This window comes from Rhamphochromis longiceps, linkage group LG1, assembly GCF_057381845.1.
Source record: "Rhamphochromis longiceps isolate RC_006_pf linkage group LG1, R_longiceps_female_GT1.1, whole genome shotgun sequence".
NCBI classification, from domain to species: domain Eukaryota; kingdom Metazoa; phylum Chordata; class Actinopteri; order Cichliformes; family Cichlidae; genus Rhamphochromis; species Rhamphochromis longiceps.
In genome coordinates, this window is record NC_140557.1 from 3,878,739 (window position 1) to 3,893,288 (window position 14,550).

General features: G+C 44.6%; 1 protein-coding gene across 1 annotated transcript; it reads left to right on the plus strand.

Moving 5' to 3' along the window:
• Nucleotides 1-341: 341 nt before the first annotated feature.
• On the plus strand, nucleotides 342-13,068 carry tppp3 (tubulin polymerization-promoting protein family member 3). The gene is made up of 4 exons (XM_085408680.1): nucleotides 342-451; nucleotides 4,100-4,301; nucleotides 8,736-8,889; nucleotides 11,270-13,068. The coding sequence occupies exons 2-4, from the start codon at nucleotides 4,114-4,116 to the stop codon at nucleotides 11,462-11,464; spliced, it is 537 nt and encodes a 178-aa protein (XP_085264806.1). The 5' UTR covers nucleotides 342-451; nucleotides 4,100-4,113; the 3' UTR covers nucleotides 11,465-13,068.
• The last annotated feature ends 1,482 nt before the right edge of the window (nucleotides 13,069-14,550 follow it).

Consider the following 14,550-nt stretch of genomic DNA (forward strand, 5'->3'; position numbering starts at 1 on the left):
TATTTACTCAGAAATCTGTCATCATAACTTCATTAAATCTTATTTTCAGCCAGTGTATTGAGCAGCTGCTAAAACCTGCCAAAGGCTCAACAGAGTGTTTTTCTTGTTTTATGTTTACACTTTATCCAGCCTTTAATTTCAATTAAAGCATAAAAATCTGCATGCAGCATTGTTATATGATCATTATGGCCTCTGACCTTTGACCTGCAGCTGTGGGAAACTGCAGGAGCCTGCATAAGCGCCCTGCCGTAGGACCAACCCTCCCTCTCTCTCCCCCTCTTTCTCTGTTTTATTGCCCTCCCCTGATGTTGGACAGGATGTCGCCAAGGCGACGGGGTAAACAGATGATAACAAGCCCTTAGCTCTTCAGAACTCATTTGAATGCTGCCACCGCTGCTGAGGGCCAGAAGAGGGAGAGCAGAGGCAGACGGAGGGGACTGAAGACAGACAGGTAGGAAACTGCAGGAGACACATGCAATAAAAAAAAGAGAGAAATCGTGGAATTTAAGAAAAAAGTTTTAGAGAATAAGACTCAAAGATTGGTTGTGGTGCAGATGTCAGAAGTGCAAAGCAAAGAAGAAGAATGGAAAAATTAAGAAGAACAAAAAAGTAGAAGTTGATGTGTTTAATATAAACAGAAGGACAGTTTTCAGATAAATTTTTAAAATCTTCACGCAGTCAGTGCTGGAACAACTTTTTAGTTTTATTCCAGAAACTTTTTCTGCACTGATTGAAGATCAGAGTCGGTTTAATTTCAGACATGCACAGAGAGCAGAATGTTTGGAGTCTGCACAGCTGGAAGCTTCAGTGATTCATCTGCTGTGTCTTCAATAATGCTGCCACTTATCAACTTAAAATGTCTGAAAGAAATAGCCATGAAGCGTTCTCGCCAAACAAATATTCAGATCTCACAAAAAACAGCAAACAGCAGGATCCTTCACACCAGACAAGATGTTTGATTACAATTTGCTAAAAATTGCTGGCTTAAAAAGTACAAAATTAGAAAAGCGATGTGTGCATGGGATCTGCTACTGAACACAAACTTGCAGGGATTTAAAGTGCAGCCACATGCTGTCATGTTTTATGAATTTTAAAAGTGTGGACAGTCGGTAATCTGTTTATTTGTCTTTGCATAGTGACACACACACACACATGCACACACACTGACTGGCACGCCCATACACTTTACACAGTCTGTGTGGCCCCATGACTAAAACGCACTCAAACTGAAGGAGAGCTGCTGCTAGAAACAGAGCGTGTGAGCCTAGCTGAGCTTTGTTTTTAACACTGAGACAGGACTGAAGTTCCTACTATTGATTAACAATCAAGTTTTCAATATCTGTCTGTGCGTCTCAAAGCAAAAACATAAAGGAGCAGTGAAGTGTCAGAACCCAGCCTTTTTTCCTGGGTTTCACCCAGGTGCAGCTTTTCCTACCTGCCTGCTGATAATTGTGCATAGAATATTTGTTTTTTCAGGAAACCCAGGAATTACAAGTGCAAGTGATAGGCAGATGCTTTAGGCAGTAAGCTACAGTCAGGATGCTTTTGTAACAGGCTGTTGGTCACTATGGGCAGAATAAAGACGGCGAGATGTGGGCAGCCCAGTCTATCGATGGTTAAGGAAAAAAAAAAGTAATTTTCACACATAAATATTGGACAATTTCACAAGAATTAGTTCAGGAGAGTGTCTGAAGTTCCCCTTTCTCACATGGAGCACCCAACAAGTGCTAGCATGAAGCTAACAACGTTCTCACTACAAGAAGTCCTTTTGCAAATCTTACGTCACGCTGACTCTTTACCACTGTTCCACTGTTTAATGTCCCATATAACTGCGTTGAATGTTTGTGTCGGGTGGTATCGTAAAAAGTTCCCAGCTGCAGTGCATGTTTTAAATTAGCGCTGCAAATTTTGATCTGAATTTATGTTTTTGTGTTTTTCATTATTTCTGTCAACGATAATGCTCAAGAAACACAATGAGGATGAGAAAAAAACTGCTACGCTTCAAACTGTTAGTCTACCTTTGCACAGGGAGGTTTCGCTTGCTGTTTCTGCCAGATGTGATGTCACAACTGCTGGCGTACCATTTTTTTGGTGCCATTTCGGCTTGTTGTGCACCACCCAGATTTTAACTTTAACCTTACTGTTTCATCTTTGTTTTATTCCTCCAAGTAAGCAGGGAATTTTTCTGAGCAACGATACGTGTTTCTTAGGAAAAGACTACAGTGAGTTAAGTTCAAGTACGCTGACGTTAACGTTTATGTAAGCAGTGACCTTGGTTTTAACCTCGGGGCTGCAGCGATCTCCCATGTCACCTTCCTCTTATTTCTAGAATTTCTAGAATCGCATGTACCATGATACATCCGATTAATATTTGGTTATAGTCTCCTTTGTCTCTAACGCTCCTGCATTTCTCCTCAACCTCTGTGCTCCTGTTTTAACAGTTATTCATAGATTTGAATGTTTTAACATGTGATCGTTAAATGTCAGTCTCTGTTGGGATTAGTTGGCTTGGGAATGGTTTGTATCAGAGTGAATCATTCTACCACAATAACAGCTCAAACTTGACTGAACTCAGAACAGTCTTAACTTGTTGATGAGACCAGATTAAATCCTGCTTTGATCTGTCTTCAGTTTTAACTGCCGTGATTGTGGGATTTGGGTTCAGAGATGACCGACTTTCAGTCTTGCACCTGAACACATCTGATAGATGTTAGACAGTACCTGCTGTGAGCTAATCCAGAGTCTGACTCCTTGCAATTAAACTATCGGTTGATTTTTAAATGTGTGATTTTGTGCGATATTTTCTGTTTTCTAAAGAAGCGATACAAATCGCTGCTCATCACAAGAGGTCAGTCCCTGAAGATTGTTACAAGAGCCAATTGAATGCAGAGATGCTTCTTATGTTGAGACGTCTAAAAAGAGACTGCAGCGGAGTTGCACTGATCACTCTTCCTAAAAACAAAAAGCAGGTTTAATGAATCAGCTTCCAAATAGAAGAGATTGCTTCACATTAAAACTGCAGCTGCCTCCACTGCCTGGAATCTGACACCTACACACCAGTTTTAATGCACAGATGCACTTACACCTTTCACACACTGTGTGTGCGTGCGTGTGCGTGTGTGTGTGTGTGTGTGTGTAAGCAGGGCTCATATTAACTATCTGTACTATAACTTCAGCCGCTATGGCCTGCAGCAGCTCTGATTCAGAGTTGTGCAAGTGGAATTTTCACCAGAAGCAGCATGACAAGGAGACACAAGTGTATTTGGACAGAGATGCAGCCAGTTCTGTTTCCATGAAACCCACTGTTTGGGATTGCATCAATGTGTGTGTGTGTGTGTGTGTGTGTGTGTGTGTAGTCGCACAAGCCTGAGAAACCACAGTGAGGTCACGTCTCACACCCTACACACACACACACACACATATTCTGTGGGCACATGCACACTTCTGCTGGAGCTGCAAAATGATCAAAATGATCTTCATGTCCAAAACACCTACACACAGAAGCAACAACTTCTAGCTGCTACTGGCACAGCAGAAGGTTTCCCAAAGGGAAAACTAAGCATTGTTTCCAAGAACCATTCAGAAAGAGGAGCTTTGCACAGAGAGGAGGAAATATCCACTCTGGTTTATTTTACAAAGTGCTGTGCACGACATATTGACCTTCAGGAAATAACAGGATAGAATCTGTAATGAAGCTGTGCCAGAAACTGCAGTTCCTCTAATGGCCACCGGAGGGTGACTTCAAAAGCGAATCAATCTCCACAGACGCTCATACATGAAAAAACATAATGGCAGCCTGATCTGGGTGTGGTTGCTCTGACTCCGCCGACACAGTCACCTGTTCTCTTGGCCCATCTGAACCACTAAACTGGATCTGTCAACCACAACTGTGATGTTGGTAACTGTTGAAGCATTTTAATTAGAATTATCTGACAGTGTGTGTGGCTCCAGGTGACTACAGGTGAATAAACTAAATGAACAGCTGTAATACATATGGCTTTGATTTATAAACTCAAAATGCTCTCATAAATCCTGTAGGGGGAGGAGATTACCTTCACACACGATCTCCAGTGTTGTCCTCTGCTTAATTTTATTGTAGATTATCTTTTCATCATGGCGGAGAGTGCAGACATGGAGCAGCTCCTCACAGCTTTCAGGAAGTTTGCAGTCCATGGAGACACAAAGGCAACAGGCAAGGATCTAACCGGGAAGAACTGGGCCAAACTGTGCAAAGACTGCAAGATCACTGACGGCAAGAACGTCACCGGCACTGACGTGGACATCGTCTTCTCCAAAGTCAAGTGAGTGTTCACATCAGCGCCAGTGTCAAAAGACTGCATAAAATGCAGTTCCTCTAATGTCCACTTGAGGCAGGCTCCAAAAGTGAGAGTCCCATTTTATAATCCCCAGCCTCACAGTAGAAATGAACTGGTTAACTGTCATCATTAAAATGTGCAGCCTGGAACAGAAAGCAAATTTTTCCCAGCTTTATAACCAAGTTTGTGACCATCGGCTGATGAACTAGCGTCTCATCTTAACATGGCCAAATCTACGGAAGAGGATTAGGGCCACTGGGGAAAAAATAATAATTCTGACTTTAATCTCAGAATTCTGACTTTTTTCTCAGAATTCTGACTTTAGTCTCAGAATTCTGACTTTTTTCTCAGAATTCTGAGAAAAAAGTCAGAATTCTGATTTTTTTCTTCCAGTGGCCCTAATCCTCTTCCGTACAAATCTCTCTCCAGAAACTCAAAAGGATTACAGAGGTGACTTTACACAACACCCTGCTGGTGACATGTGCCTTTTGAGTACTGGAGATATTTTACTGTGGTATTTGAAGACCTGCTGGTCCACACTGAATTTGAGGAAAATTGAGTACCATTATGCTGATGAAACAGCAGTGCTCCACTGTCAAGGTAGCTGTCACATTTTTATTGCATATGCACATTTAATGTGGATGATGGGGAGCTCAGTGTTTGGTGCAAACCTTGAAGGGCTTTGTGCTCGGACACGCTACAGATCATGGCTAATCTGGAAACGCCCTTTTAGAAGCGCCGTTCAAGCCTTGCTTGTAATGTGGGACAACAGTGCGTGCAGGGAGTGAATGTGTCCTGCTCTTTAACAAAGGTGGGGCGATTATTCGAACTTATATTTGTAAAACCACCTCCCTTAAAGTCTTTTGTTGCCATATTGTATGGAAACACGTGCATAAATCTTACCTCTGAAAGACTTTTTGCTCCGTATTTAGTTTTTAAGTCAGTGTCTCCTCCACACGCCCTGATAAAACTGCAGCACTTTAGTCTATATTCGAACACAAATGTAGCACATAATTAGTTCAGGCAGAGCGCTGAAGTCATACTCCGAAAACTGATGAGTGTCATCCATCACATGGGTGTAACATGGATGGGACTGGCGGATAAAGACAGTCGTGGAACTACATTATAAAACTTAGTAACAATAGTACATCATTGTTTTGGGGGACAAAATGTTAAGCACTGGATGAAATGATTGATGTCAAGTATTTCTTTAGAAACAATAACATACTGGAAAAATAAAAATAATCTTAATTCTAACCAATATAGAAATTATCTATTAGATTACATTAGTCTTGACACAGCCTCTGCCACCACATTAGATCAATTGCTCTGGGCCCCTTTTATCAGCTCCATCACCTAGTGGGGGTGGGGGGTCATAGTTTGGTCCCGCCTTCACTGTTGTGATTGGTGAGGGGGTAGGGACAGGCTTAGGGCGTCGGGGGGTTCCCCGGAGGCATCTTCCTTGGGGAGCTCAACCCGGGGTAGCGGTCACGTCCGGTTGGGGGCTCTGTTGGCTCTCAGGTGACTGTTTCCTCGCGGCTGCGTGCAGCGGGGCTAGGGGAGGGTCTGTGCTGACGGACGTGGGTTACTGACCTGGTAGCCTGGCTGCCCCTGGGTGGGTCCGGGATGGGCGTGAGGTTCTGGGGGCGCTCCGTCTCTGGGCTGGGGCCCGGGCCGGGCCTCGGGGGCTTGGGTCCTGGTTGGTGTGTTGCCGGGGTTGTGGGCGGGTGGGTGCATGGGGGCCCGGCCCTGGAGCAGGGTGCCGCCGGTGCGTCGAGCCGCCTGGGGGGCTCTTCAACTGGTGGGGGGGATGGTCACATCTTGCAGGAGCTTTCTTCTCTTCAGGAACTCTCTGCAGGAGGGGGAGATACAGGAGAGGTGGAGGAAGATCTCAGCCTGGGCGTTTACCGTCTTATGTAGTCTGGAAGATGTGTGGATGGTGGGGTGGGTGCAGTTTTCTCTGTGGTGGGGTTGGGTGGACTGTCCAGGGCTCTGTGGAGCCGGGGGGCGCTACTGCACTGGGCCCCGGTCTGATGGGCCTGGGCCCCCCTTCCCTGGCGGGTCGCGGAGGGTGGGAGTGCCTACTGGGGTCAGCGGGGGAGCTGGCCCCAGGGAGGGGTTACCTGCCCCTCCCTTCCTTCCCTCCCCATCTCCAGCTGCCTCCCTCTTCCCGCTCCTCCACAACCACCCACACATGCAGGGCCTTGGAGTGGGGGTATGTCACCAGGGTGCAGAGGAGGCTACCCCCCCCCCCCCCCCCCCCCGTCCCCTTCTGGCTGCCTCTGCCTCAATTTTATCCCACAACTTAGACATTCACATTATTCACACTCTCATTACACATACATATAGGATCTTGGGGGTGGGCACAATCACGGAGTCCAAATCACCATCAGGGTGTATACCTCACCCCTGACGTCGTTGCCCACCTCTCAATTTTAAATACACTTAGTCATTGAGGGCTAGCAGGAGGGACCATGCGCTTACCTGCTGCTCCTTGGCAGGTAGCTCCATGCCCTCCTGGGTTTTAATTGCACCTTAGAACACATATGCATCAACACTACAATGAGCGGGTGGAGGGAGGTTTGGAGTCTTCTCCCACCCCCATTCTCTGCGGCCTGCTGGAGCGGGAGGGCTAGTAGGAGGAGTTGGCCGTCCGACTGCGGTCTGGGGTGTGGGGCCTCCCTGCTGCTGCGGAGTCGGGGTGGTCTGCCTCTCCCCACCGCAGGGAAAAGGGTAACACCACCTGGGTCTGGGTGCAATTCCCCCCTCCAGGGGCAAGGGTACCTAGACCCGGTTTGTAGAGTATGCTTGGGGAGTGTGATTGTGTGTACAGCGTCTCTTTATGTCTGTCTCCACGTTGGTTGAGTGTGGAGTGAGTGCATATGAGAGCATGAGGGTGGGAATGGATGTTTGTGTCTGTGTGTGCCTGTATGTCTGTGTCTATATGTCAGGTTGGGTATCAGACGCCACCTCTCTGGGGACACCTCAGGCCCTCCAAGGTTTGGAGGCCTATCTCCACCCACCACCACTTCCCCTGCCGGTGGCGGACTCCCTCAGGTGTCGGTGTGTTGGTGGTTCTTTGTGTCTGGGGGTGGGCGTCCGGGTACACACCGGCTCACTCCTTGGCGGCCGCTTGTCGGGGCCTGGGGCCTGGGGCTCGCTCGGGCCCCTTTGGAGGTGGGGTGCCCCCGGCCTCTCGGCCTGGGGCTCGGTCACTCAGGCACAGCTGGGGGCCGGCGGAGCTCACGGGCGCGTCACTGCAACTCCCCCTGACTTCTGCTCCGCGGCTGCTGGGCGAGCCCTCATCTGGGACTCTCCTCAGCTCTTACTGGAACAGTGGCGCGGCTGCCCCTCTGTTGGTCTTCCATGGTCTCTTGTGTTCTGGGGGCCTCTGGATGTCTGGAGTTTTGATCTCCTCCATACCTGCTTCACACCCTGGAGGACGGGGCTGTGGCCCCCCCACACTCCCTAGCAGATCATTACATGGAGAAACCTTTGGAATACAAGCATGCTGATCCACACAGGTATGCACACATGGGTATTCACAGACGCGGACTAAAGCTTTCTTGGCTGCTGCCTCAAAGCACACTGTGCGCTGTCTATCTTGCGTGCTGCACAATATCGTTTATTATTTAGTAAATATTGATATCTATGACTAGCTAGTTTATTGTGATGGTGCTTTGTTTTCTCTATTATTATGTTACTCTTTGTTGTTTGCTGTCTCCTCTGTTTGTTTTTTTTGTTTGTTTTTTTTTTTTCTCCATACAGGTGACCCAGGAGTTCTTTTTTTTTTTTCTCTCTCTTCCCCCCCCTTCTCACCGTCTCTTCTCCCCTTTGGTTTTCTTTCTTTCTCTCCCCCTCTTTCTCTCATTCATTCCCCCTGTCCTATTTATTAAAAAAAAAAAAAAAAAAAAAAAAAAAATGACAAAGGATGAACTGAAGCTCTGCCATCACGTAATGTCGCATACTGCTGTTTCTGATGTCATTTAGAAAAAAAAAAAAAAGAAAAGAACAATAACATACACCGGGGGACCAAGAAAATAATGGAAATGTTTAGGGACCCGTTTTGAACTATGCCAAAGATTTAGACCTGCAATAAGAAGACTTTTTGCTGTGTTCCTGGGATGGACGTTTTTGAGGAATTGCAGTGCGGTGTATCAAAGGGGCAGCTGTTGTTTGTTTTCTGTAGTTTTGTTGCTCTACTTTTAGTTACTTGAGTTCTTGTTGAATTCCCAGTCACCACAATTACTCTGACAGTTGTGCCTGTGTTCAGCTTCCCAAACTTTTCTCGATGAAACAAAATATCTGTTTAATAATTTAAAAACAGCTAAAAGACATTTTCCAACCAAGAGAATTAATAGTACAGTTTAGACTCTGAACTCTTCCATGTCTGTGTTCCTTTTGTGTATTTCTGTACAGACAGAAGACGTCTCGGGTCATCAACTACGAGGAGTTTCAGAAAGCTCTGGAAGAGCTGGCTCCAAAGAGGTTCAAAGGTCAAAGCAAAGAGGAGGCACTGCAGTCTATCCACAAGCTGGTGGAAGGCCGAGAGCCTACCAACGTTGGTGTGACGGTGAGACAAGATGCTTGTGTGCCTGTTGTTTTAAAGCTCTAAATCCCACAATAAAGATGCTCAACAGTAAAACAGGAAATTGTGATTCTATGCTATGTATATTTTGTGAAATGCATCATTTTTCTTTTTGTGCATATGTGTAAAAACAAAAGCAATGAGTCTCCAAAAGAAAAGACTTAAAGGTAAGTGATAATGTAGTTATATGGATTAAACCACACTGTCATACTAAGCCACACCCATACTTATATATAATAGTCCCCTCCATGAATCGCCACCTTACCGTGGTGGGGGGGTTTGTGTGCCCAAGTGATCCCAGGAGCTATGTTGTCCGGGGCAGTTTGCCCCTGGTAGGGTCTCCCAAGGCAAACTGGTCCTGGGTGAGGGGCCAGACTAAGTGCGATTCAAAACGTCTATGATTGGATTCATTAAGGACTGAGGACCAGGGATACCAGGACTCCACCCTGGAGCTACACCTGGGGTAGGGCCTCATTTGAGAGGGCAGTAGATAACACAGTGTATTTAAAGTAATGATAAAAAACATCAAGGGGCGAGTGAAGTCGGAAGTTTTATGCAGATGATGCATAAAACTGCATCATCTGCATAGAAACGAATTTTTCTGATCAGTTTAGTCGATTTCCCAGCTCCACACTCTGAGCTACAGTTTGGACAGAAGAGTGTCTGTCTGTGAAAAACAGCAGCATAATCATGAAAACATGATTAGACGAGTATGATTATGTGCTGCTCATATTTTATATTTAGCTCAGCGTTTAATCACCTCAGGCTCATCTTCTCAGTTTTCAGCTGTAGAAAAACAAGTCCTGAGCTGCTCCACAAACAAGCGTCTTACTCTGCTCTAATATTTCAGAGCCATGGCTCAATCACAGCTGGTTCATCCATCAGATCACAACTGCACACATCAAAGAGCTCTTATTTTATAATGATGAGGTCCTCAGAGCCTGAGCCAGCAAGAGAGGCAGTCTGGATCCTCTCCAGATCATTAAACGCTCTTCAGTCATCAGAGCAGATACAGTCAACACTAACCTGACTGACATGCATGCATTACAGATGACAATCCATGAGTAAAAAACACGATCAAGTTACAAGCTTTTGTGTTCATGAAGGAATCAGCGTTATATTATCTATCATATGTCTGTTATCGATTCAAAGTTTTAAAGTTTTCATGGATTAAAGCAGAACTTCATAGTAAGAAGTTCTTGGTGGCTATCTGTGGAGTTACAAATGACACTGCATGTCATTTAAACTTTACCTATCAGCAGTACAATATGGGACTGTTGGTGAAATCCATTGTTTTCCTGAGGTGAAAAAGAACTGTTTCATATCCAGATCTACCCATTCACTCACTATTGGTTCTCACACTGATTTGATAACTACACGACTGTAAAAGGCTAAGGAGCAGGCACCTCTTGCTACTTGCTAATCAAGTGGGAATGGTGCTAAATACATGTGACTTTAAAAACTATCAGATGCTTTATTTAAATGTCCATATTCTTTAAACTTTGGTTTCTACTACCCTTCCTGTTTGCCTTGTTTTGCCTGCTCTGACATTGGGCCTTTTTTTCATTCGCTTAGTTTCCAGTTACTCTATCTTATCCTCATTTCAGCTACCTGAAGAAAACTAATGAAGAAAGCAGACATATTATTCTTGTTGTGGTTTTGCAGTGGAGTCTTCATTTGATGCCCTGGGGCAGAGAGGATTGCATAATGAAGGTGCAGTTTACAGGGACTCAGTGCAGTTAAATGCAGAGGGCTCCGTGTTATCTAAAATGCTGTGCAATGATCAGAATCATAGCTTAAAGCAAACAACAATTTTAATTCCACTTTAAACTAAACGTGAATCAGTAAGAGTTGCTTTCTAAGTGGCGTTTGCGTGTTGCACCCATGGTCGTACAGAAAACATAGAAGTTATGAAAAATAGTTGTAGCCACTGTGATATCACTTGTTGACTTCATGATTTTGCATTTTGATGATTTTTGGAATCACACGTTATCATCAGTGAGTTAAAAAGCAGACGAATAAAACACAACAAGCCAGAATATTTATTGTGTCATCTATTAAAATGCTCTAAAAGGCTCCAACGCCCAAACACACGATCAATAAATAATGTTTAGTGACCTGAAGTAGTGGATGGTTTATGTTAGAGGCTGTAAACATGCTTTGTAATGTTGGATATGTTAACATGGAACTCTAGAAGGGCCAACCTCATTGTGGCCTCAAGTGGTCATTAGAGGAACAGCAGTTTGTGACGCTTCTGCATTGTCTTCATTTTTCCCCTCTTGTTAAAAAAACAGAGACGCGTCCTGAAGCAGGGAAGATATTTTTTCTTTTACTGACTTTAATCTAATTTTTCTACTTCCATCAGAAAGTGGCAAAGACAGCAGCGGTGGACCGTCTGACCGACACGTCCCGTTACACTGGATCACACAAGGAGCGCTTTGATGACAGCGGCAAGGGCAAAGGTCGCGAGGGTCGTGAGGAGATTGTGGAGAACACGGGCTACGTGGGAGCGTACAAGAATGCCGGGACGTATGACACGAAGGTGAAAGCTGAGAAATGAGTGAGCCGGAGGCCGCGCCCCCTGCTGGGAGCTGACTGGAAGCACAGCTCCCCAACAGCACTTAGTCTGGACCAAACCTTGAACTTTGACCCTTCTATGTCTGTGTGGATGCCTGTGTGTTTGCACTGGACAGAGCTTTTGTTCATTCTGATTTGCAGATAAAGATGTGGATCTGACAGAGGTGAGGTATTGGCCTCATATCAACTCATCAGCGCCCCCCTTAGGCTGAAATATTCATCACACATCTGGACTTCTTGTTCATTCTCACTCAGAGCAAGGAGGTGGGTGATGTAATCAGTACCTGCTCTGCTCAGTGATGGTAATCCAGTCTGCAGCATGTGACTCAGTGTTCAGCTCAGTAATAATGAGCTGTTTCTCTGACCTGGCTTCTCCTATTGTGCTTTCAACCCTGTCCAGAGCCTCATTCATGTGATTCAGATTCTTTCATTCTCCCTATGAAGGCACCGGTGCTGCTGCTAATCTGATTATCTCTATAGTTTTTATTTGGTTACACAGAAGCAGACTTAAAAACAGGAAACAGCTTCTGCATTTTCTGGAAGTCATTTTAAATCTAATGATACACGTTTAAGTTTGTTGACTAAATTCCATCTCTGAGGATAACTGCACACACTTTGCTTCCCTTTGAGTCAGTAGCGCCCCCATGGGGAGGCTTTTGTATTTGTCCAGCTGAATGTCCACTTCTCTTACGAGTCCACTCATGATACTATGCTATCACAATAAGTCACCTGTGATAATGATGGTATCACGATACAGCAACTCGTGATATTTGACACAATGTGCAACAATCAACGATGCAGAGAAAAATGTATTTATTCTCTGCTTTCATCTTTAATAACACAATAACACAATAATTCGCTGTCCACACTGTTCTGGTTCACTGCAGTTTAGGGAACGTCCCTGCTCCCTCTTCCATTTCCATGAGGAGTCATGAAATGCTGATTCCAGGAATCCATTTAGCACACCTGCATGTTTGAATAAAAATCTCAGTATGTGCAGCTGGTGTACCAATAGCATCACAGGAGGAAGCAATAAAATATCAGGACTGAAGAAGCTTCTTGGATGAGAAGTGAGACGTCTTCACGAAACTTAAAGGAGTCCAATCGCTTTATTCCCAACCTCCTTAGACTCTCTATATCGCATTATTGAGACTTCACTCCTCTGCTGTTAGCCTGAATAACTATAGTGACGGCTTCATTGCTCACCTCCTTCTATGAGGTTCATGTGTCTGAATGGGGCTGTAATTTGTGTGTAAAGTCGTTTAGCAAATTAAATTCTCACTGCCCATTACAAAAAAAGGTGTTGACTTATGAATACTTATAGTACATATAGTATATTCAATCTCCTGCAAAAAAGAAAGTCAAACAAACCAAAAAGCTCAATCATCTCTGGATCCACATCAGATTAAGATCAAACTGTTTCTGCAGCGCTGAGGCTTCTGAAGCCATGTTTGCATTTTTTTAAATCTTTTTTTTGTTATATATAAGTTTTCAGCCTGATTTTTCTTCTGCAAAACAAATATTTTGCATCTTCCCCAAGAGCTTTACATGTTAATTATTGTTGTTGATGCAGTGTAAGTAACTTTAGTGAACAAATAAAAGCTTTAAAATGGTTTTCTTGTTTCTTGTTTTTTTTTGTCCCAAAAGGCATTTGCAGGTCAGTTTTATTTAAAGTAATGAGAGAAGACAGTCAGGGGGATGAGGAATAAAGATTTTTGCTGCAAGAGTTCAGCTTTTGCATTCTTTTATTTACATTTTACAAGCCGTCCAAACTTGTTTGGGAACAGGTTTTGAAAATCCTAAGGCTTCCTTGTCTGCATGATGCTGGGGCTAGAATACAAATACATTTCACGTATTTGTAGTTTATAATATACAAATAAGCCCTTCAGGTTTCAAATCAAATCAAATCAAATCACTTTTATTGTCACATCACATGTGCAGGTACATTGGTACAGCACATGTGAGTGAAATTCTTGTGTGCGAGCTTCACAAGCAACAGAGTTGTGCAAAATACAATAATGTAAACAAGCAAAATACAAGAATGGCTACATCTGAAACTAATAAATATATGTACAATATATAATAGTATATGCATTTCTGGATGTGTATACTAAATATTTTTCTACGTGTGTGTGTGTGTGTGTGTGTGTGTGTGTGTGTGTGTGTGTGTGTGTGTGTGTGTGTGTGTGTGTGTGTGTGAGTACACATATTTTACAAATTAAATAGAGTAAACAATAAATAAAATATATAAAATAAAATATACAGAGTGAGACATGTGCAAAACAGTGGCGTTACTGTACAGTGTGGAGTGCATAATGTTGAAGTTCCAGTAGTGAACTGAGGTGTCTATGACGTGTTCAGCAGTCTGATGGCCTGGTGGAAGAAGCTGTCTCTCAGTCTGCTGGTACGGGATCGGATGCTGCAGAACCTCCTTCCTGATGGAAGCAGTCTGAACAGTTTATGGCTGGGGTGACTGGAGTCCTTGATGATCCTCCCCGCTTTCCTCAGGCACCGCTTCCTGTAGATGTCCTGGAGGGAGGGAAGCTCACCTCCAATTATCCGTTCAGAGCACCGCACTACTCGCTGGAGAGCTTTGCAGTTGTAGGCGGTGCTGTTGCCATACCAGGTGGTGATGCATCCAGTGAGGATGCTCTCAATGGCACAGTGATAGAAGGTCCTGAGGATGCGGGGGCTCATGCCGAATCTTTTCAGTCTCCTGAGAAAGAAGAGGCGCTGCTGCGCCTTCTTCACTGTTTTGTTTGTGTGTACTGACCACGTAAGATCCTCAGCCAGATGTACTCCAAGGAACCGGAAGCTGCTCACTCTCTCCACAGCAGCGCCGTTGATGGTGATGGGGGTGTGTACTTCTCTGCACCTCCAGAAGTCCACTATCAACTCCTTTGTCTTTGCGACGTTGAGGGTGAGATGGTTGTCTTGACACCAGTGGGTCAGGGCGCTGACCTCCTCCCTGTAAGCCGTCTCATCACCGTTGGTGATAAGACCCACCACTGTAGTGTCGTCCGCAAACTTCACAATGATGTTGGAGTTGTTAGTGGCCGTGCAGTCGTA

What these genes read in the sequence shown, in the direction of transcription:
- tppp3 (XM_085408680.1), top strand. Translation starts at nt 4,114, where the DNA reads ATGGCGGAGAGTGCAGACATGGAGCAGCTCCTCACAGCTTTCAGGAAG. An exon ending in ATCGTCTTCTCCAAAGTCAA is followed by an intron (nt 4,302 to 8,735) that starts GTGAGTGTTCAC and finishes ATTTCTGTACAG; the next exon opens with ACAGAAGACGTCTCGGGTCA. An exon ending in CTACCAACGTTGGTGTGACG is followed by an intron (nt 8,890 to 11,269) that starts GTGAGACAAGAT and finishes TACTTCCATCAG; the next exon opens with AAAGTGGCAAAGACAGCAGC.